General features: G+C 42.2%; 2 protein-coding genes across 2 annotated transcripts in view; both read left to right on the forward strand.

The window, feature by feature from the left end:
* The window catches only part of PRKN (parkin RBR E3 ubiquitin protein ligase), a 785,743-nt gene that overhangs the window by 639,135 nt on the left and 122,156 nt on the right, over nt 1-24,452 (forward strand). Inside the window, exon 8 of the mRNA XM_014068674.2 lies at nt 22,972-23,033. Coding sequence (XP_013924149.2) covers nt 22,972-23,033 — 62 coding nt within the window. The remainder of the gene's footprint in view (nt 1-22,971; nt 23,034-24,452) is intronic.
* On the forward strand, nt 12,538-14,838 carry LOC148045031 (uncharacterized). The gene is made up of 2 exons (XM_087717576.1): nt 12,538-14,131; nt 14,675-14,838. Exons 1-2 carry the CDS (start codon nt 12,649-12,651, stop codon nt 14,836-14,838), a joined length of 1,647 nt encoding a protein of 548 aa, XP_087573702.1. The 5' UTR covers nt 12,538-12,648.

A 24,452-nucleotide genomic window follows, 5' to 3' on the forward strand; every position in this document is an offset into this window, starting at 1 on the left:
AGCAGGGAGCTGTCCAGCAGCTTCAGCAAGTGGCGAAATTCATAATGACCCTCTAGAAAAGAGGGGCTTTTCTGCTCAAACTTTTTAGTTTTCTAGCAGGGACTGTATTTAAGAACATAGTTATAACATTTTGTTCTGCACAATGAGCATTGTGGAAACTGGGCATCACTTCAAATCTGTGTCTTCTACATTTTGGGTACTGTTACTAATTTGATTTTCAGTAAATCCCAAAATTAAGTTAGTAAATTGTTGATCATCAGAGAGAAATTCAACCTGGAAAAACAAGAAGGAATTTCCTGACTGTGAGAATAATTAATCAGTGGGTTTCCTCCCAGAGTTGTGAGTGCTCCATCACTGGAGGTTTTCTAGAAAAGATTGGATATCCATTTGTCCAGGATAGTCTAACGACTCCAACCTATGCAGAAGGTTGGACTAAAAGGTTCCTCCCACCCTATGATTCTAATTTCAAGTACTTCAGTCACTTAACATATAATAAGATTTTTTTTTTGATATTTTTCTGAAACTGTTGGTTCTTATTAATGATGTTTTTAATAGTGGGATTGCTGGCTGTATTATAGTTGTATTAGTGTATTGTATTGTAAGTATCACCTGACGTCTACCATTGATGGGTTTTTTTTTCTCCTTTTATATATAGTCCCCCTGAGATGCCAGCTTAATTCATAGAAGGCATGACATAATGCAAGAATCTGAAGCTAAATTTGATTCTTTCTCTCCATTCATTTTCAGAGGCAGAATCAAATGCACCCACATATAATTCATTTAGATAATAATTATTTATATGAATTAAATGTGCATTCATTTGAATCCCAAACTCAAGAAAAATTAAAAACCATAACAGTTCAACTTCTTATTCCTTGAGAAATGGACCCAAATGTATAAAAATTCATGCTCTCATCTACATTTTAACACCAAATGTTAGTGCATTACTAGCGAGTGTTTCATGATTAAGTGTACTATCTGTTAATAAATCTGTTAATTGTCTTCACTAACCACTCTAAATCCCTTGGTCTGCTGATTTTATAAGATATGGTCAAAATTTGGCCCTGAAGTTCCCCCTCTTTTAGTTTGTTTGAATGGGCTGCCCATAGCAGTGAGATAGATAGAAAAGCCAAATTTAACAACCTCAAGAAAGTTAACGTATTTAACATTTAGCCCAAAATGAGATTCATATGAAGACAGTAAAAAAAAGCCCAGTTCTTTAAATACTTGTATAATAAAAGAAAGCACTCTGAAATGCAAACATTTTCCCTGTTGATATTTTTTTTAATCTGCCATAAAGGTTAGCAAGAAGGTATCTTTGAAGCAAATGGCATAGCGGTCCATTTACTTTGAGTAATTTGGCCTTAAAGCAGCTATTAAGAGGGAAGAGCTTTTGCAAGCAGAGGCCAGAGCCTCACACAATCACTCTTGCAGAATTTTCCCTGTTTCAGCTGATATGCTCTCTCTATATTGCTAGCAAGGCATTTCCTGTCATTTGTTTTATCTATTCCAGTCTCAGGCAAGAATTGCATAGCATTTACTGTGCAAGCAAGTAGATTTGAGGAAGAAATAGAACAAGGAACAGAAGTCTTTGCTAAGGGATTTGGCAGAATGAATGTCAATATGAATCTGTATTTTCAACTGATAACCTTAGACATATATAACAGGCTAGGTTTTAAATGGTATCATAGGCATATGGGAATGTCTCTGAGATGGTATGGCTATTTTCAGCACTAGAAGGCTCATCAATAAAATGGAACTACCATATATCTCTTGTTCCACCAACAGGTGGCAGCCAAAAAGTAGGGGATGCCCTTGCACAAGTTCATCTTGTACCCAGTTTGAATTAGTGCAGTGTGCTCTAAATGGGGCTGACTTTTAAGGCCACTCAGAAGTTACCACTGGTCCAGAATATGGCAGCACATACAGTTATCGGTATCTCTACACTCCTGTTGCGCTAGCTGCACTGGTTCCCAGTTTCCTTCCAGGTGCAAATCAAGGTTTTGGTTATTATCTTTAAAGGCCTCTATGGCACTGGCCCAGGTTATCTGGGGGAATCACTTCTTCCTAACTTAATTTCTACCTGCAAGATAGGGCAGGAATACTTCTTATCTCTTCCCTTAAATGGTGCCATCTTATGGGATCTGGGATATGTGCCTTTTCTCCCTTTGAAGTTTGATTGGGTCCCATCCTTTTAACCTTCCAAAAAGCACTTGAAGGTGGCTTTTCATGAAAACACTGAGATAGGGTAAAATCATTGAAATGAACTTCTGAGAAATGAAGGTTTAATTACAGTTCCTGGTTTAGTTTTTGTTTAGTTTTGTTCTGGATTTGTTTTGGTTTCAACTCTACTGTTTGTTTGTTTGGTTGGTTGGTTGGTTGGTTGGTTGGTTTATCAAACATGTACGAGATAACAGGTATAAGTATAAACATGAATATGAACACATGAAATGGGTACAAATAAATGGGGACAGGGACAGTATATAAGGAGCCTTATGCACAGCCCCTTACAGACCACTTAGGAAAGTGGTGAGGTCTACACTAGACAGTTCAAGGTTAAGGTTATGGGGGTTTAAGGATGTAACAACAGATTTGGGTAGTGCATTCCAGGCATTGACCACTCTGTTGCTGAAGTCATATTTTCTGCCATCAAGTTTGGAGCCATTTACCTTGAGTTTGAATCTATTGTTTGCCCGTATATTATTGCAGTTGAAGCTGAAGTAGTCATTGATAGGTAGGACATTGTAGCAGACAATTTTATGTACTACACTTAGATCAGACCTTAATCGGCGTAGTTCTAGGTTGTCCAAGTCCAAAATTTCGAGCTTGGTGGCATAAGGTATTCCATTACTAAAAGGAAGATGGATTTATTTTATGTCAGGGCAGAATATGATCTCTAGAATCTCATCATTTTGTGGGTTCATAACAGTGGTGGGTTGCAGGTGGTATGCCCCGGTACAGGCGTATCAGTGCCTGCCCGGAGCACCAGGTACCGTTCCGGTATGGTGCTCCAGAGGGCCCACCGGCCCACCTAAGCTCCTTACCTGTCCTTTAAAGCCTTCGGGGCTTAAGCGCATGGCGCGTATAGCGCCTGTGCAATGCTCCACCGAGCAGCTGGAGCGTCGCAGAGCCTTGCAGAGGTGTCGCTGGAAGGTACAATACATGTGCGCACTGCACACGCATTCATAAGGAGGACACTGGGCCCTGTACCAGTTGCAATGGGATCCAGAACCCACTACTGGTCTATAAGTACTTTCCTTTTATATAATTGTCAGTGGAAGACTTTACATACATGAAGGTGTAAGTTCCTGTCTGTTCGTATTGTGCTGTAGGGAATAGAGTGTTGCACTAAAATGGAAGGTCAAGGTCCCCATTCGGTTAACCAATTTATATTGCAGAATTTTTAAGGATAAAATAAATGGAACAAATCAGCTAGATCACCTTAAGCTTCTAGATGAGGTGGTATGAAACAGTGGGCATTTTGGTAATCTGCAACTTCAGATTACATAGTATACTATAGCTGCAGTCTCCATTGAGGGATAGTTCCATATTATGCTCTTCTCCAATGTAGCACTGAAGATGTTACACAAAAACTATCAAGCTCTCAGAGAGCACCAAGGACTCCAAGTTCCACCTGAGCTACAAATATTCTCTTCTGTTGAAAATAAAAAGCAACAGAGTTGACAGGAAGTTCTCTAGCTGGACAAACATGGGAGATATGAGCTCTGAAGAGCTTCACATGAACCCTGCCTGACAACCAAATTTGGGGATCCTTTTTGGATCAGAACCTCCACTGGAGGCAAGGCAAAGAAGGGCAGAGTCTCATCAGACCCAGAGGGAAGCAACAGTCCCTCGCAGGTCAGAGATTTGCCTATAAATCGGAAGTGAATGGAACAGGAGGGAAGTGGAAGAGATAAAGACCGGGTAAGAAAATTTATCTAACCCACAACTATAAATTAAATCTGGAAAAGGCAAAGAAATCTTGAGAATATAAATAATATTGATGATCAGATCGGGACTTTCTTTTTCCAAAAGATAAGGAAGAAAGGAAGGTGGAGGGTTACAACACTACCCCCCCCCAGAAGCTCTTTGTTTGAAATGCTTTCAGACAGAAGAATAGAAAGCAGAGAAGTGACAAGTCCACTGAATCATAAACTTTAAATTTGGTTTTGAATCTGAAATAGAAACCAATATCCCGAAAAATTTACTTTTACTTTGTCTGAATTCCTTCCAGTTAATATAATTAGAAAAAAACATGTCTTTTTACTGATAACGGATAACTTAACCTTGACTGTGTGGGAAGTTTTAATTAACCAACTCCCATAAATCAGAATTTGGAAGGTTTTTTTCTTTTTCTCCTCTTTCTTCCTTTTTTTCTTCTGCAAAAGATTAAGACGGTGTCAGGTTCTCTTTCGGTTTCAAAGTACTTAGACTAATTAAACTTAAGGTGGACCAGCATTTTGAAATAAGATTTGTATAACTAACTGCAATCTTGGAACTGGAAATTAAGAAAGAACATGTCTTTTTATTGATAATGGATAACTTAACCCTGACTGTGTGGGAAGTTTTAATGAACCAACTCCCATAAATCAGAATTTGGAAAAGTAGGAGCCAAAGAAAACTTTTGACTGATTACAAGCTTCTTACAAGTGATTTATTTTGAGCAGTTATTAAAAGAAAGAAAAAAATATCAGACTCAAGACCTGGGAAATACGAAGGTTTTTTTTTTCTCTTCTCCTTTCTCGTCTTTTTTTTTCTTTTTCTCTCTTCTGCAAAAGATTAAGATGGTGTCAGCTTCTCTTCCAGTTTCAAAATAGCTGGATTAACTAAATTTAAGGTGGATCAGAATTTTGAAATAAGATTTGTACAACTAACTGCAATCTTGGAACTGGATATTAAGGAAGACTAAGATGGCTCCCATTGCTTTTTCCCCATAGCAGTTGAAGTAGATAAATTTAAGGTGGATTAGAACTCTGAGACAAGAATTGTATAAATAACTATAACTTTTGAACTGGACATCATGGAAAATTGGGAATTAGAAGAACTACATGAAATTATAAAAAATATGCATAAAACATTGAAGTCAAGCCTAAATAGAATTCTGAACCCAAAGACGCAGAGATCTAAAGAAGAATTTAAAGAAGAATAAAGGGAGCAAGACAACAAAGGGGGAGAAATGGAGGGAAATAAAAAGCAGACAAAAAACTTCATCAGTTTTGGCAGTGGTATAGGGAAAACTGCAAAAAGAGGAGGTATCACAACAAAAGGGAATAAAAATCAGATAAAAGTGGTTTTGGCAGTTGTTAGTGGCATAAGGAAAATTGAACAAGGAGACAATGCCCCAACAAAGAAAAAATATAAAATTGAGAGGGTGGCTTGGGGAAAATTTATGGGAACTGAGGTGTTAAAATAAAAAAAAGGGAGAAGACAGGAACAGAGAACTGGGACAAAAGACTTACTAGGAAAAAAATCAGATATCTAAATGGGGGAAAATATAAAGCAAGATAAGGATTTTATTCCTAAATATGACAATAAAATGGAGTTGCTAACTGGTTGAACATAATAATGGAAAGATAACTAAAAAAAAGCCCAAAATATATGGAATATGGATAAATATGAAACTGATATGAGGAGGTTGTAAAGCAGAGCTTTGTGTTTCACTTTTATACATGAGAATTAAACTGAGTTGAGAAATGACTGAAAATGACAACAAAAGGATAACTAAATATGGGTTAAAATATATGAAACTTGGATATATATAGAATTTTTAAGATGATGAATAAAATGTTTACTGCTTGCCATTTTACATAATAGATTAAGGGAATTGTAATGAACATTGAACAGTTAAGTTTGTCATTTATAGACAATTTAAGGGTAATCTAATCTAAGATATGGAAAAATGGAAAGGGAACATGGAATACATCTACAATGGGAAATTACTGAGATTTAAAAACAGAATCACAAATTGGGGGCACGTAAGGATGTATTGAATTGAATTGAATTGAATTTATTAAAATTTATAGGCCGCCCTTTTCCCTGAGGGGACTCAGGGCGGCTCACAATCACAAGGGAGGGAAGTGCAACATCAAAAACAAAACAAAATGTGAACAAAGAAAAAAATAGTAAAACGCAACTTTCGTTCAACAATCAAACACTCGGGCGGGTGAATTAGGAACCTATCCCCAGGCCTGCTGGGAGAGCCAGATCTTGAGGGCTGCGCGGAAGGTCTGGACGGTGGTGAGGGTACGGATCTCAGCGGGGAGATCGTTCCACAGGGTCGGAGCTGCAACAGAAAAGGCTCTCCTCCGTGTAGTCGCCAGTCGGCATTGACTGGCAGATGGGATTCGGAGGAGGCCCAGTCTGTGCGATCGAATTGGTCGAAGGGAGGTAATCGGCAGGAGGCGGTCTCTCAAGTACCCAGATCCACTACCATGGAGTGCTTTAAAGGTGGTCATCAGTACCCTGAAGCGCACCCGGAGACCAACAGGTAGCCAGTGCAGCTCGCGGAGGACAGGTGTAACGTGGGCGAACCGCGGTGCGCCCACTATCACTCGCGCGGCTGCATTCTGGACTAACTGTAGTCGCCGGATGCACTTCAAGGGCAACCCCATGTAGAGCCCATTGCAGTATTCCAGCCTAGAGATCACAAGGGCTCGAGTGACTGTTGTGAGAGCCTCCCGGTCTAGGTAGGGCCGCAACTGGCGGACCAGGCGAACCTGGGCAAATGCCCCCCTGGTCACAGCTGACAGCTGGTGGTCAAAAGTCAGCTGTGGGTCCAGGAGGACTCCTAAGTTGCGGACCCTATCTGAGGGGTGTAAAATTTGACCCCCCAGCCTAAGTGTTGGTACATTCGCCAAATTATTGGGAGGGAAGCACAACAGCCACTCGGTCTTGTCCGGGTTGAGTACCAGTTTGTTAGCGCTCATCCAGTTCCTAACGGCCTCTAGACCCTGGTTCATCACGTCCACCGCTTCATTGAGTTGGCACGGGGCGGACAGATACAGTTGCGTATCGTCCGCATATTGGTGGTATTTTATCCCGTGCCTCCGAATGATCTCGCCCAGCGGTTTCATGTAAATGTTGAATAGTAGGGGGGATAAGACCGAACCCTGTGGCACCCCACATGTTAGGGGCCTCAGGGACGATCTCTGCCCCCCGACCAACACCGACTGCGACCTGTCCGAGAGGTAGGAGGAGAACCACCGTAAAACAGTGCCTCCCACTCCCACCTCCCGCAGTCGTCGCAGAAGGATACCATGGTCGATGGTATCGAAAGCCGCTGAGAGGTCAAGGAGAACCAGGATGGATGCATAGCCTCCATCTCTGGCCCTCCAGAGATCATCGGTCAATGCGACCAAAGCGGTTTCTGTGCTGTAACCAGGTCTGAAGCCGGACTGGAAGGGGTCAAGATAACTAGCTTCCTCCAAGGCCCGTTGAAGCTGGAAGGCCACCACCTTCTCAACAACCTTCCCGATAAAGGGGAGGTTGGAGACAGGACGAAAGTTGTTTAAAATGGCTGGATCCAAGGATGGTTTCTTCAGGAGGGGTCTCACCACCGCCGTTTTAAGTACGGCGGGGAAGTGCCCCTCCCGAAGGGAGGCGGTCACGACCGCCTGGATCCAGCCATGTGTCACCTCCCTGCTGTTGGCAACCAGCCAGGAGGGACACGGGTCCAGAATACAGGTGGAGGCACTTACAGCTCGAATGGCCTTGTCCACATCCCCAGAGGCAACATCCTGGAACTCAACCCAGAGATGATTTGCCAAGCGGTCCTCCTGTGTCTCGGCTGGATCTACTGTGGTGGAGTCCAAGTCCGACCGAAACCGAGCTATTTTGTCCGCCAAGAATTGAGCATAGTCCTCAGCCCTACCCTGCAAGGGGTCTCCCGCATCCCTCCTGTTAAGGAGGGAGCGGGTTATCCTAAACAGGGCGGCTGGGCGTGACTCGGCGGACGCAACCAAGGCAGAAATGTATGATCTTTTGGCAGTTCTTAATGCTCGAACGTAGTCCTTGGTGCAGGTGGTTAGAAGTGCTCGGTTCGCCTCGGACTTATCGGACCTCCACTGGTGCTCTAGGCATCTCCTCCGGCGTTTCTTCTCCCGGAGCTCCTCGGTAAACCAAGGGGGCCTCCGGGATCCACTGACCCGGAGGGGCCGTAGTGGCGCAATCCGATCAAGAGACTCCGACGCCGCCGAGTGCCAGGCGGCAACCAGAGTCTCCGCCGAACTGTGGGCGAGAGTATCAGGAATGACCCCAAGCTCCGTCTGGAACCTCAATGGGTCCATAAGTCGCCTGGGGCGGAACCACCTGGTCGGTTCCTCCTCCCTACGGTGGGGGTTTGGCCTCCGGAAGTCAAGCCTCAGTAGGCAATGGTCTGACCACGACAGGGGTATGATCTCATTACCCCTCAGACCAAGATCACACATCCACTGCTCCGAGAGGAATACGAGGTCGAGCATGTGACCCGCTGCATGGGTTGGGCCCCGAATTACCTGGGTCAAGCCCATGGCTGTCATGGAAGCCATGAACTCCTGCGCCCCATCAGAGCGTTCACCGAGCGATGGCAAATTGAAGTCCCCCAGAACTATAAGCCTGGGGAACTCAACTGCCAGCTCGGCTACTGACTCGAGGAGCGAGGGGAGGGATGCTGCAACGCAGTTGGGAGGCAGGTACGTTAGCAGCAAACCCACTTGACCCTTGAGGTCCAACTTTATCAGCAGGGACTCACACCCGACAAGCTCCGGAGCAGGGACCCTACGAGGTAACAGAGACTCCCGGATTACAATAGCCACACCGCCACCCCTTCCCTGGGCTCTCGGCTGATGAAGCACCTGAAATCCCTCTGGGCACATCTCTACAAGGGGGACTCCTCCTTCTGTGCCCAGCCAGGTTTCAGTAATACATGCCAGGTCTGCCCTCTCGTCAACAATTAAGTCCCGGACGAGGGGAGCCTTGTGAATAACAGACCTGGCATTTAGCAACAGCAGCCTGAGACCAGGGTCCTGGGTACTCGCGCCATCTGGTCTTGGAGTGGGACTCAAAGGGCCGGAAGGAGGGATCCCTGTAATGTAGCGAACCCTCCTTCCCCGGTAATGGCTAGCCCTAAGGTCCCCGCCGTATCTGCCTCTCCCTGTCACGACCGCAATGCTCCGACCCACTCCCGTGGCCGTAGTCCCCCCAATCACCCCGGTACCCCCCGCCTTCCCTAGCAGGTCCTCCGAGCCAAGCATACTCAAACACTCACACAACCAGTCCCCACGTAATTATTAAAATACACAAATGCAACAGTAATAACAATAAAAGTGGGTCACTCACACACTTACATACAATCCCATATACTCAACATACTAAAGATAGAAGAAAAAGGGAGAGAAAAAAGAAGGAAATAAGAAGAATAAAAGTAGCGCAAAATTGTTAAAGTGCGAGTTCAGGGAGAGCCAAATAGTTCTCAGCAGATGGCTCTGCAACAGACAGATTCTGGGAAAATCCAGAAAGTCCAGAGTAGTTGAAGGAAGCAGGGGGCTTTCTCGCATACTGCAGTACCCCCGCTCATCTAATGGTGGCGCTCTCTGAGGCCAGAAGTCCAGGGTGGTATCAGGTAGCAGTGGCCGTGCCAGATGGAAATGCAGTCCAGAAGCCGCGCTCAAAAAAGAGTCAGATGTCGAACAGCAGAAGGCCCTATAGCAGGCCCTGCAGCAGCAGCAACCAGGTGGGGGGGAGAATTCACCGAAAGGAGGGGCCAAGCCGAAGGGAGCGGGAGGAGGGGGTGCCCAGCCGAGCTGGAATGGCAGTAGATGTGAACAGCCTCCCATTCTCTCCCAGTACTGTTCCTGGCTGATCACCTTCTCCATAGGGCGATGGCTAGCCCGGCGTGAATCTCAATCCCTCACAAGGAGCAGCTGAAATGCCAAAGCTGAAAAGAAAGAAACGTCACCCAGCAGCAGGGGGGGGAGGGCGAGGCTCTCTTAGCCAGCAATTAAAGAGGGCCAAAGCTCCCTCAGGCCAGGATTGTAGATTGGCCTCGTTAAGAAGGCGCCGTTACTGTCTATTGTTCATGTGGCGAGGGGGGGGGCAGCGGGGGGAGCAGCAGAGGAGGGCGGGGGGGGGGGTGCCCAGCAGTCGCTCGCCAGAAATTATCAGGCCACTGGAGCAGGCTCCTTCAGCCTCCCTCCAGATGAAAACGTTGCTCTCCCCGATAGAAATGCTGCCTGTTGACTGAGAAACCACCATCCGCGGGGGGGGGGGGGGAAACGCCGCCCGAAGGCCGTCCCACGCTGTCCAACACCGCCGAGGCTCGTCCAAGACTGTCTCTGCCTTCCTCGCTCCACGCCAGCTAGAAACGTTGCCTATCAGCTGCCTCTCTCTGCCTCTCTCGGTCCACGCCAGCAAGAAACGCTGCCTGTCAGCTGAAAAGCCACCATCCACCGGGGGGGGGGGGGGAACGGCGCCCGAAGGCTGTCCCACGTTGTTTAACACCGCCGAGGCTTGTCCCAGGACGCCCAAGAATGTCTTTCCAGCAGGCAGCCCTCCGGACGCTCTGGATTCCTCTCTCCCAAAACCTTCCGTTCGAGAGGTCCAGCGGTCGGTAAAAACACAGACTGGGTATTTTCTCTGTCTTCCAACCTGAGCGGTGAGCTCAGGCAGCCATCTTCCTTCGCACATGCGCATATATTATATGTATAATATATAAAGATAATGATGAGAATAGCTGGGAATTGTAACCAGGTCTACGTCTCAACCAAAATTAGGCTGGGCGTGTGTGTTAAAAGTACAATGACTATATATGTATACTTTTTTTTTCTACTTTTTTTAAGAAAGGAGGAGAATATATGTTAAAATTAAATATGTATATAGAAAAGGAACTATAAATACCACCAACATAAAATGGAGCTTGCTCAGAAGCTGAAATACACCAAGCAAATGAGCTGAAGAGTGGGGAAAAAAGGAGAAAGGTAAGGGAAGAAGAGAGGAATAGGAGAGAGGGCAAGGAGGGGGGAAGAGGAGAAGAGAAAGGAGGAGTGGAAAGGGGGGAGCAGAGAAGGCGAGAGGAAGGAGAAGTAGAGTAGGGAAGGATGACAGAGGGAAGAAAGGAGGTAGGGAGGGGAGTAGAGAGGGAGAGGGAGGGGGAGTAGAGAAGAAAGTGATATATAAAGACAAATATGGTGTATGGAGAGCAGAAGAGCTAATAATTATGTTTTGGAAATTGATGGTAAGATGAATTGATGCAAATATTTAATAATACAAAACAATGCTGGCTATGTAATAGTATACATGTGATTACATGTTATAAAAATGAAAAAAATAAAAGATTTTACTAAAAAAATAAAAAGCAACAGCATTTATTTTGCAAGTGTGCTATATTGACTTGTCAGTCAAGAGCACGAATATATTTTTTTAATTAAATAAACAGCAATGTCCCTTCCCATTAGCAGCATAAAATTTAAAAAAAGTTGAGATGATTTATTGAAATAATTCCTTCTTCATCTTTGTTGGTGGAGTAATAAAATAATATAAAGTGTTTATATTTTACTGAAATAGTCCACTAGGAGGAGCTATACCACGTGGTAATGGCGGAGGGAAAGAATATGTAAATGCTTGAGAGGAGGACAATGAATTGTAAAAGGAGTGGCTATGAATTGAGCAAGAAAAATGTGATTGCTTGATTGGCCAGAAGGATGCCAAGGGCTAATTGGTTAAAAATTGTATTTCCAAATAAGGTAAAAGATAGGGTAATTATTGTCTCTGATTGGTCTGTAACCACCCTCGTCAGGCTAGCTGACCAGGAGTAGGAGGAGTTAGGGAGGGTATAACTACTGTTTCACTTTCGAATTTGGTGTGGCTCTCCTTTGTGACTCAGGTGAAGTCAGGGTGAGACCCACCAACGCTTTGCAAACCGTTTTCAAATTAACTCTGATTTTTGGAAAATAAAAAGGAACTTTATTTTTCTACCCCGAACCTCGTCTCTAGAATTCTTTTAAAATTCTACAAACAAATTGGGGGCTCGTGTCCGGGATCCAATCTGCGCTGGAACTCTGAGGGATTCTCCTCAGGTGCACCCCTTTCCTTTTTTTTGAAAGGAGAAGAATAACCCAGAGGACTGCGCAGCTCTTGGAAGCCCGTAAAAATTGTGCGATAGACGAGCAGTAGGGGGAGTTGAATAAAGGGAAAGAGGTTGAATAAAGAGGAAAAGACGGCTTGGAGATCGACCGGGAAACATCTTTGCACAGAACCCTGAGTGAGTACCTGGTAAAGGCACCAGAACACGACCCAGGGCGGTCACGGTTAGAGTTGTGTGGTGAGAATCAACAACGGGGGCTGGGTGGAAGTCCTTTTGAGGAATCTCAGGGGAGATTCGCAGGACGGAGTGAGTGATGGGGATATTGTGAATATCCGGAGACGGTGAAGTGTGAGTTTGGAAGGGTTGTTGAGAGGGACATAGGAACACATACTCAGGAGAAAGGTTAGCCATCAATCGGGAAGATGGGTGGTGGAAGTTCAATTAAGCCAAAAATGAAATGTGTAAAGAAAATAAGAAGGAATCCCAAACTTAAAATCAATCCAAATGGCCCGTTAGGCCAGATATTGGCTGGGTGGGGGTCCCCACCCTATAATCGAGAGGTTTTAAGGCTGGGATTGACTAAAGAGAATATGGTAAATCTGTGCTGTTTTATTTGGTGGGAAGATAATAATATTGAGTGGCCACGAGATGGCGCTGTAAATTATTTTCAATGCCGTAATCTGTATGATTATGTGAAACAAAAACAATGTAAGAACTTAGAAAATGAGTTAGATTATGCTTTATTGTGGAACCCAGATCTTTGGCCTTCGGAAAGAATTTTGATAGCCAAATCTAAAAATATTGAAGAGATAGAAGAAGATGAGAAGGAGGAGACGAGGAGAGATTTGTTAAAAATTACATCTCCTCCTCAAGTTGCTGCTCCTCCCCCATATAATATGGTACATATTCAAAATCCCCCGCATCCAGCCAATGTGTTAAACCCCCCCTTATACCCTGAAATGCCTGGAGGAATAAGCCAGCTGACTCCCAGCCAATGGCTCAGTCCTTCTATGCCAATTTTAAGCCCCCAAATGGTGGAGAGGAACACAAGTAATCCCTTTGAAACATCCAATTTTGTGACCCCACCTATGCCGGTTTTGACCAACTCAGGACCGTGGATTCCAGGCAAAAGGGAGGTTTGTAGGGGAAATGAGCTAGCAAACGTGAGGAAAGATTTAACAAGGCAGATGGAGGAAGAGGAACTAATTAGACAGCCTCCTTTGGATTCCACACAAGAAGGAGAACAAATTAAACAATTCCCTTTAAGGGAAACCCCGAACGGAAATGATCCCAATGGGATTCCGATCATAACATATGTACATGAACCCTTGCGATCATCCGAAGTACGGGCATTTAAGAAAGAAATGAAAAGTTTTGTTGAAGATCCCCTGACCGTAAGTGATCAGTTGGATGCCCTATTAGGACCTAACGTTTACACCTGGGATGAAATGCAAAATATAATGAGAACTTTGTTTAGCCCAGAGGAAAGAAATTTAATTAGGACAGCTGCAATGGCAATTTGGGAAAGGGAGAATCCGGGAGTACAAGGAAATCAAGTCAGAGGGGACATTAAATACCCATTAGCAAGGCCAAATTGGAATAATAATGATGCAGAGGGAAGACAGAATATGATGGATTTGAGATCAATAATCATAAAAGGAATGAAAGAAGCTATTCCACAAGCACAAAACATGACCAAAGCAGTAAATATAAATCAAGGGAAGGATGAGGACCCGGCAACATATTTGCAGCGTCTTAAGGACGGAATGCGTAAATATGCTGGGGTGGATCCGGACAATGCTCTAAATATCCAATTGGTGAAAATCCAGTTTGTTACCAAAGCCTGGCCGGATATTGCTAAGAAATTACAGAAGAGGGAAAATTGGACCACGGAAGCTATGGAGGTTCTGTTAAGAGAAGCACAAAAGGTTTATGTAAACAGAGAGGAAGAGAAAGTGAAGAGAGATGGACAGAGGACCAGCAAGATGATGGCAGTTGCAGTAAGGGAAGTGATGCAAGCGGAAAAGAGTTGGGCGCCACGTGGGCGAGGGGGAGGGACTGTTGGATTTAGAGGTAGGTTTGGAATGAGGAATCGGGGTGGAGCCACCAGAGGGATGATGAGAGGAGGGGCAATGGGTGAAAGAGGAACTTGCTTTCATTGCGGCAGGATGGGGCATTTTAAGAGAGAGTGCCCCGCCCTGATCAGAGGGGAACAAATTAATAGGCTGATGGAAGAGGACGAAGACATATACTAGGGAAGTCAGGGGCCCCTCATTAGGAGTTCCCGCCGGGAGCCCTTGATAAATTTGGAGGTGGGGACTCAAGAATATACTTTCTTAGTAGACACCGGGGCATCTAGAACCTCTGTATGTGTGATGCCAAGGGAAGGAAAAATTGATAAGCAGGCAAAAATCAAAGTCAGTGGGGTGAAAGGGGAAGCTTTTAATGTGAAACAGTTAGAACCAATCAAAATAAAATATGGGGAAAATGAAATTCGGACTCTAAAATTATTATATGTGCCCGAAGCAGGAATTAACATCATGGGAAGAGATCTGATGTCTGCCTTGGGAATTACAATAAGCTTTAACAAAAGTGAAACAGTTTATGTTCTAACAGAAGAGAAAGAACAAAGGATTGATCCTTTGGTTTGGGTACAACCGGGGAATAGGGGTGGGTTAGAGATAGAGCCTCTAAAAATAAAATTGAAACCTAATAGTGAGGTAGTGAGCCAAAAACAATATAATATTTCGATAGAAGGAAGAAAGGTCTCCAACCAGTAATAAATCAGTTGGTGGAAGACGGGTTGTTGGAAGGGACCATGTCACCTTACAATACCCCTATATTGCCTGTAAGAAAACCAGATGGCACCTATAGGATGGTACAAGATTTGAGGCTTTTGAATAAAATTGTGGAAACTAGGCACCCGGTGGTCCCAAATCCTTACACGATTCTGAGTAAAATACCTGTAGACCACCGCTGGTTTAGTGTAATCGATCTAAAAGATGCCTTTTGGTCTTGTCCTTTGGACAAAGACAGTAGGGCCTTATTTGCATTTGAATGGGAAAACCCTTTTACCGGGAGGAGGAGACAATATCAGTGGACGGTGTTACCACAGGGATTTACAGAATCCCCAAATTTGTTTGGACAAGTATTAGAACAAACTTTAGAGAAGTTTAAATTGCCTAAGGGAGTGGGTATGCTACAATATGTAGATGATCTATTGATATCAGGTAAGAAGAAAATAGATACTGAGGAAGGAACAATAGCTTTACTAAACTTTTTAGCCCAACAGGGTCTGAGAGTAAGTAAAGGGAAGCTTCAGTTTGTAGAGCAGGAAGTAAAATATTTGGGACATTTAATTAGTCAGGGTTCGAGGAAGATAAGTGCTGAGAGAATCCAAGGTATTGTGGAGCAACCAAGGCCTAAAACGCAGAAAGAATTGAGAAAGTTTTGGGGACTGATTGGATATTGCAGGCTATGGATAGAAGATTATGCCAAACGAACAAAAGGATTATATGAACAGCTAGCTCAAACAAAGCCATTTAAAATCGGTTGGACAAAGGAGCTGGATGAGAACTTTCAGGAGCTGAAATACTTGTTAGTGAAGGCCCCGGTTCTCAGTTTACCTAATTTAGAGAACCCATTTCATCTTTTTGTCACCGTGGAGGGGGGAGTAGCTCTTGGAATCCTGACACAAACTTGGGCAGGACAGAGGAAGCCAGTTGCATATTTGTCAGAGAATTTGGACCCAGTGGCCCAGGGATGGCCTACTTGTATTCAAGCAATCGCAGCGGTAGCCTTACTAGTAAAGAAAAGTGAGAAGATCACAATGGGGGGAGCGCTAATTGTGAGCAGCCCACACCAAGTGAGAACACTGTTGAGACAGAAAGCTGGGAGGTGGTTGACTGATTCAAGGTTGTTGAAATATGAGGGTATGTTGCTGGATCATGCTGACCTAGTTCTAACAACGGACTCGGCATTGAATCCAGCACAGTTCCTCAATAAAACTAATTCATCAGGAGGTGAAGAAATTGAACATTGGTGTAGTGAAATAGTGGATTTAGAAACAAAAATTAGGCCGGATTTACAGGATACCCCTTTGGAAAAGGGAGAAAGATGGTACATTGATGGTTCTTCACGAGTGGTGGAGGGGAAAAGGCAAAATGGGTACGCTATAATTCAGGAGGGCACGTGGGCTCTTTTGGAAGGGGGGAGGTTGCCAAACCATTGGTCTGCACAGGCAGCTGAATTATATGCCTTGAAAAGAGCTCTCATATTGGGGGGGAAATCAAATTTAACGATTTACACCGACTCTAAGTACGCCTTTGGAGTGGTGCAAACCTTTGGGAAAATCTGGAAGGAAGAGGGGGTATGTGACAAGCCAAGGGAAAGACCTGATACATCAACAGTTAATAGAAGAAGTATTATCAGCCCTTGTATTGCCACATAGAGTTGCAGTGGTGCATTTAAGGGCACATCAAAGAGGGGATGAAATAGAGAAACAGGGAAATAGGCTGGCAGACCAGGAGGCTAAAGAAGCAGGCATGAATGAAGTCATTGAACAGATCAAAGTTATGATTCCCCATGTGTATGAAGTGAAAGAAATACCAATTTTTAATGAGAAGGAGGAGAATAAAATTAAACAAATGGGGGGAAAGAAGGATGAAGAGGGGAAATGGTGGTTACCAGATGGGAGACAAATCCTCAATTACCCCCTAATGAGACAAATCTTTGAGAGATTACATGAGGGGAGCCATTGGGGAACTCAAGCTTTGATTGATGAAGTACTAAAGAAATATGCAGGAATAAAAGTTTATACTGCCGCGCAACAAGTGACCCAAAAATGTATAATTTGTCAGAGGGTAAATCAAAACCAATTAAGGGAAAAACAAAGAGGAGGGAGGCCTTTAGCGCTTTATCCTTTTCAAAATATACAAATAGACTTTACTGAAATGCCACAAGTGGGAAGATATAAATATTTGTTGGTTATTATAGATCATTTAACAGGGTGGGTGGAAGCCTACCCATGTTTTGATGAAACTGCTAGAACTGTTGTCAGATTAATCTTAGAGCATATTATACCAAGATATGGAGTGGTTCAGAGAATCGATAGTGATCAGGGAAGACATTTCACGGGGAAGATTACTCAAGGAATTGCTAATGTATTGGGAATTAAGTGGGACCTGCATAGCCTGTGGCATCCGCCCTCTAGTGGAAAGGTGGAGAATATGAATGGAAAAATTAAAGTAATGCTGACAAAGTTGTATTTGGAGACAGGAATGAATTGGATGAAAACTTTGCCAATAGCCCTATTTAGGATAAAAACACAACCCAGGAGGGATGTGGGAGTCTCACCTTATGAAATATTATTTGGAATGCCACTAAGGAATGCTGGGATACGAATGGGAGATTTACCTAGTAAAGACAAAGGGTTGATTCAATACTTGCAAACACTGTCCCAGACTTTTGAATTTTTCAGAAAAGCTGGATATTTGATACAGACTCCTCCATTGAGCTTCAAAGTACACTCCATTGAAGTGGGAGACCAGGTGTGGATAAAAACTTGGAAGGACGACTCCCTAAAGCCAAAGTGGGATGGACCATTCCTGGTGTTGCTGACCACGGACACTGCAATCCGGACTGGGGAAAAAGGCTGGACCCACTACACCAGAGTGAAGAGAGCCAATTTGGAAGAACCAGGAACCTGGAGGGCGTTTCAAAAGGAGCCACTGAAGCTGGTGTTGAAAAGGCAACAACTTTCCTAAAAGAAAAGGAAATGAAGATCCGACCTGCGCAAGTTATTGGCCGCCCTTACGTTCAAAGGGTAAAGCAACCACGATGCCCTTTCATCAGAGGACAAGTAGAAGGGTTCTGGGATTATTGGGTTCCATCTATGTCTTGCAAGTATTTTCTATGGCATTTTATAGGGATGATAATAGTGATGGGAATTTTACTTTTAATCATATGGGGGGTATGCACGCATGAAAATAGAGGCAGGAAAGGGATGGTAGAGGAAGTCTATGGAATCCCTTTCCCGCACAATCGCTCAAAAAGATCAATTGTTCCACATTCTGATGGACCAAGGTGCAATCCCGAAGGGATATGTATTTACCCTCACCATATACATGGGGAAGCTAGTACTTGGATAACTTTGACATGTTGGTTACAGAGTATAGAGGCACCATGTTTCATGACGTGGAAAGTCTGGCCTGCAAATAAGAAAGCTCCCCGGTATGTGAGAGGTATGTCATATTCTGGAAAGAATAGGTGTCGGTCACGAATAGCCATCAAGGTGACTGAACAAACGATAGGATGGTATCAGTGCACCCAGTATCAATCAGAAAGGACTGAAAAATTTATAATGGCAGAAGTAACCTCCAGAGCGAGTATAGGATATCCTCCTTTTAGCGAATGGTTCCTGTCCTTTTTGGAACAGCAGCTAGAGGGAGGAAGCGACGGTTTTGGCCATCTCGAGAAAAGAGCATTAAGATTAGTTAGGACAGGAAGAGAATTGAAGGATGACACCTGTAGGGCCTGTCTACAAAAGACTAAACAAGGTATAAGGGTTTCTATGACCTTAATATACTATACTATGAAGCCAGAATGTAATGAGACCATATTACCAACATGTGTATATAATAATACTCAATACAACCAGTGCCACACTCCAAATGGAATACAGTGCTATGAGCCTAAAGCTGTAGGACCTATCAAGAGTACTGTTACTATTGTAGGATATAAGGGAGGTGGATCTGCAGATAAGGTAACACAGTACAAAAAGGGAGAAAATTCCCTGGTGGGATCCAATACCACTACAGGAACCACAATTGATATTTGTTTTGATGTTTGTGCAGCTATTGAGAAAGGACAAGGGCAGAAGTCCTGGGGAGGGGTTACTTGTGGGTCACATTCTTGGGAACAACAATATATTGTCAACCGCAGGTACCTGTGGCAGGAGCCATCTTCAGGATCCACATATGGTGGTTACGATGGAACTACCTATTGGTATGCCCCTATAAATCATCAAACTGCTAAGGGACCCCCTGGTATAACCTTATTCCAGCCCTCGGTAACTACAGACTGTCTGTCAGGTTCTTGTACACCTCTGTGTCTTCGATTTAATTTAACAGAAGTCAATCGCTATTATACTAAAGATGATAAACATCCTACCATTAGATATTTCACTTTGGGACTCGGGGTGGATGGAATAGGAAAAGACCCTTACGGTTGGATTGTCATAAAAACCGAGTTGACTAAGCTAACAAATCAGCCTGTAAAGTTCTTCTGGAGTTATGAAGAAGAGATTGGAAAACTTAACGACCTACCCACGCCTCCGAGGGCAAAGAACATGTTTGTAAATTTGGCTCAGGAAGTAGCTAAAGAACTTATGCTAAAGAATTGCTTTGTATGTGGAGGGACTACAATGGGAGATAGGTGGCCATGGCATGTGCAAGAGGCAAATTATACTGAAATAGCACTATACCAAAGAAACTTCACTTTTAAAAATAATTTCAATGTAACCTGGCAGGTTACATCCCATATAGTAGGTCATATATGTTATACTAGAAATAAGAATAACCAAACTAATCGGAATAAACCCATGGGCTTTTTGAAATGTACTAATGAATGGGAAAATAATATTTGGAGTTCACAAATTAATATGAGTAAACCTGAGAACTCGTTACTGAATGTAACTCAATTACAAGGAATCTGGGACCCAGAAAACGATACCGTTGCATGGAATTCACCTGATGGATTGTATTGGATATGCGGTAATTTTGCATATAATATGTTACCTGCGGGTTGGTATGGGTCATGTGTTCTGGGGACCATTCAACCTTCATTTTTCCTAATTCCTATTGAAAAGAGACAAAGATTGGGAGTCCCTGTATATGATGTTCTCGCACGACGTAGACGTTCAGTGGATCTCTCTAAAGGGATAAAAATAGGTAACTGGAGGGATGATGAGTGGCCCCCTGAGAGAATTATTGCGTATTATGATCCTGCAACGTGGGCACAAGATGGATCGTGGGGATATAGAACGCCAATTTACATGATTAACAGAATTATTAGGTTACAAGCAGTATTAGAAGTAATTACAAATGAAACTGCAAAGGCGTTAACAAAACTGGCAAAGGAAAGTGTATTATCAAGAACATATATTATGCAGAATCGCTTAGCCTTAGACTATTTGCTCGCTGCAGAAGGAGGGGTTTGCGGAAAGTTTAACCTTAGCAATTGTTGTATACAAATTGATGATTCTGGAATAGTAATAGAGAAAATCACCCATAAAATGATACAGACAGCTCATGTTCCTGTACAGACCTGGACCGGCCTGCTAGATGAAGGAGGGTTCCTAGGGGACATTTTCAGAAACTGGAAACAAACCTTATTTATGGTTGGTGTAATTTTTATTGGATTAATGTTGTTGCCATGTCTAATCCCAGTAATAAGAAACTTAGTAATCACAACTGTGAAAAGTATTATGCAGGCCCAACAAACAGAGAAAACAATGATGGTACTAAAGGAAATTGGTAACCAAATACACCTGTTGGAAAGTATGGACACTCTACACCCTATGAAAAATACTGAAACTGAGAAAGAAAGATTGAAAGAAATAAAAGAAAATATTAAACAAATCACCAAATAAGAAATGGGGGAATTGGAGTAATAAAATAATATAAAGTGTTTATATTTTACTGAAATAGTCCACTAGGGGGAGCTATACCACGTGGTAATGGCAGAGGGAAAGAATATGTAAATGCTTGAGAGGAGAACAATGAATTGTAAAAGGAGTGGCTATGAATTGAGCGGGAAAAATGTGATTGCTTGATTGGCCAGAAGGATGCCAAGGGCTAATTGGTTAAAAATTGTATTTCCAAATAAGGTAAAAGATAGGGTAATTATTGTCTCTGATTGGTCTGTAACCACCCTCGTCAGGCTAGCTGACCAGGAGTAGGAGGAGTTAGGGAGGGTATAACTACTGTTTCACTTTCGAATTTGGTGTGGCTCTCCTTTGTGACTCAGGTGAAGTCAGGGTGAGACCCACCAACGCTTTGCAAACCGTTTTCAAATTAACTCTGATTTTTGGAAAATAAAAAGGAACTTTATTTTTCTACCCCGAACCTCGTCTCTAGAATTCTTTTAAAATTCTACAAACATTGGCACTGAAATAGCAGTTGCTATTTACATTTATGGGAAGAATGTACTTTCTATTCTATTATATCCACAAATTTAAGTACTTTATAAAAAGCTAAAGATCCAGAAACCGAGTCATGCTTAATATATTCTAAATGTATAAGGAAAGGGTTTCAATGTTTCACACTGTAGAAATGAAGGGTTAGGATTAGGGTTAGAACTGAAAAGCTAGCATAGGCCTTTCCTAACCTAAGCACCCCTTGTAGGGGCTTAAATTTCCAGAGTTGATTGAACAACTTACCCATTGAGAATTTGGGAATTGGTTTCAATATATGAATGTGGACTAGATTGAAGAACACTCAGCCAGCATCCTGTTGTTCCTTATTCACTATAAAATATCATTCCTTCTTTTTTTTTCTGAGTTTTTAAATAGTTTCTGATCAGGACAATAACATATTTACTGCTTCTTGAAAATCACAAATCTCCATATATCTCTTCCTTTATCTTGATTAATCTCTCATTGTCTGTTTACTGGATATATTTTGGCCATGTTTCTTTCTGCTGTGTATTGTCAATAAGGCAACTGTGATTAACCTTCAGTCCAAATTCTTCAGGTTTTTTTTTCTTAATGATAATAAACTGATGAAGGAGAAAAGGTTAACTAAAAGCAGTGAATTTTAGTACAATGAAGTCACTTATTAAATCCTTTGGCATCAGTGCCTGACACCTCAAGAGTGATTATGGGGTCATACAGATACAGTTCTTCAACACTAGTTTAGACATGAGAAGGATAAAGGTCTTACCTTCGCATCAGCATTTTAATTCAACAATTTGAGATTTGAAAAAGAGCGGAAGGATGAATCAGTATTTATGAGTGTACTATGGCATTAGTGCAGTAGATTTGGCTGTAGTTCTATTATAAATCTTTATTATGGGATCTTTATTCAAGTTCTAGCAACATTTTTCTTATCAATGAGCTTATTTCTAGTGTTCATATAAATCTCAGTGCTGAGATTTTTTTTTTAAAAAAATAACATTTTAACCAATTTTGATTTATGTATATTTTTAGCATATTAAACTTCCAGGAAAGTATAATTTAACTAATTATCTAGGCAGAATCTCTTGAAAGGCTTCAGTTCCTTTCCATATAAGTCAAGTAACATTTATTGCCTTCTTTCGTTATAGTTCTTTACATTTTTTGCTTTGTATTTTATTTGATAGAATGTATATGGTGGTAAATAAATGTAGGAAATGAGAAAAATATTATGTGTGTGAAATATTAGTTCCTGTATACAAACCCTAGAAGATTCTGTTATATTTTAATAATCTGTTTCCATGAATTTAATCCTTCTATTCTCATTCATCATCTGTACAACTTGTTCATATGTAGGGCAAAAAATGTTCATGGCTAACTCTTCTTCCTTGCTTCCATCCCATGTGCCACCCACGCTACTCAACTCAGTCTTAAGGAGCAATATTCTGTTCACAGATGCCTTCTTATGTGGGTGGGTGTGTATTATTCTGGCACGATTGATCCAAGAACACAAAACTGCTGAGACTGTAGAAAACCCTCTTCTGCAGATTTCCCTATTTCTCAGCATCTTACATGTGAAGCATTCCTAAACTGTTCTGAAATGCAGTATGGAAGTATAACCCTTGTAGGTTCATGGTATTTTATAGTGCTGTTTAAGCAGGGTACCCATCATTGCAGTATATCATACTGAGCAAGCCAGAATCCATTCTAACTTGCACTCCGGTCTCTTTCTTTATTGCAGCGGGCTGTCCAGATTCCTTGATTAAAGAGCTGCACCATTTCAGAATTCTTGGAGAGGAGCAGGTGAGTGAGCCTCTGAAGGATGATATCATGGTGCCCTGAATGATAGACACTAATGAGACAGCTTCTTCTCTCTCCAGACAAGTGCTCTGGGGAAGTACATCTCATGACCTTCCCAGTGCTGTACTATTGGGGAGCAGGACTCCCATATGTGGCCTATCTCTCACTTCCTTTCTTTCAATTGATTTATGATTATCTATCTTGGTACTTTATTAATGTTATATGTGCACTACCACCACAGCTTTTCAACTCAGGATCCCTGCAGAAAACAGGCAGTAAATTTACAGGTGGACAAATAAGATGATGAAGACTGCCTGAACTATAAATAGATGTATGATGCCTCATCCTTTCTTTTTATTGGTTTGGTTAGGATCTTTAAATACTACCTGTCAACTCTTTACAGAGTTTCAGGTTGAGATACAATAAACACTTATTTAATTATTCTTATGTATAACATACCTACTTTTTCCTTTTTTTTAATATGAATATCAGAGTTAGAAGGAACCTTGGAGGTCTTCTAGTCCAATCCCCTGCTCAGGCAGGAAACCCTGTACCATTTCAAACAAATGGTTGACCAAGCTCTTCTTAAAAACCTCCAGTATTGGGGCACCCAGAACTTCTGGAGGCAAGTTGTTCCATTGATTCATTGTTTTAACTGTCAGGAAATTTCTCCTTAATTCTAGGTTGCTTCTCTCTTTAATTAATGCCTAATCACTGCTTCTTCTCCTGCCTTCAGGTGCTTTGGAGAATAGGTTGGCCCCCTCTTTTTGTGCCAGCCCCTTAGATATTGGAACACTACTATCATGTTACCAATTCCAGCAAGTGTTCTTTATATGTCCCCCTAATCATCTTTGGGGCTCTTCTCTATGAAACCAAACAAACTAAGAGTTGATGGATTCACTTAGAATGATTTGCATTTCTATTATTTAATTTGCAAGTTTCTGATCTCAAATAATTTGGAATGCAACTGTATGTCAAAATCCATACTTTAAAAAAGTTTGTCAAGCAGTTCCATCTCTAAATAGCTATACAAAAATGGAAATTGAGGGGTATGGATACCAAACTTATTATGCTAGGGATTTTTTTTTTAAATATTTTAAGAATTGTAACAAAAAGAGTTATATTTAGTAGGAAGATTCATGTGAAAATACTTGTTAATGCTATCACATGTCTTGGTTAAATAGAAAATTGCTATTGTTGGCATTAAATAACTCAACCTCAAAATATTTTGAAATAATTTAGAACTATGACTCTTTCGTATGCAAATGTATTTATTTATTTCCTTGAAATATACCCTTTATTTTTCAGGTATGGTTTTTCAGGTGTATCAATCTTCTTGTTCTTTTTTCTTTTTTAATGATTTTTTTTAGTTGACAATGAATTTTAAGTCCTTTTTATGATCCGTAAAGATAGTTCCTATTC

Source organism: Thamnophis sirtalis, unplaced genomic scaffold, assembly GCF_051295495.1.
Source record: "Thamnophis sirtalis isolate CommonGarterSnake01/CBP01778 unplaced genomic scaffold, rThaSir2_p1.2 scaffold_6, whole genome shotgun sequence".
NCBI classification, from domain to species: domain Eukaryota; kingdom Metazoa; phylum Chordata; class Lepidosauria; order Squamata; family Natricidae; genus Thamnophis; species Thamnophis sirtalis.

What these genes read in the sequence shown, in the direction of transcription:
- LOC148045031 (XM_087717576.1), top strand. Translation starts at nt 12,649, where the DNA reads ATGGTAAATCTGTGCTGTTTTATTTGGTGGGAAGATAATAATATTGAG. An exon ending in AGGGACTGTTGGATTTAGAG is followed by an intron (nt 14,132 to 14,674) that starts GTAGGTTTGGAA and finishes ATGTTCTAACAG; the next exon opens with AAGAGAAAGAACAAAGGATT.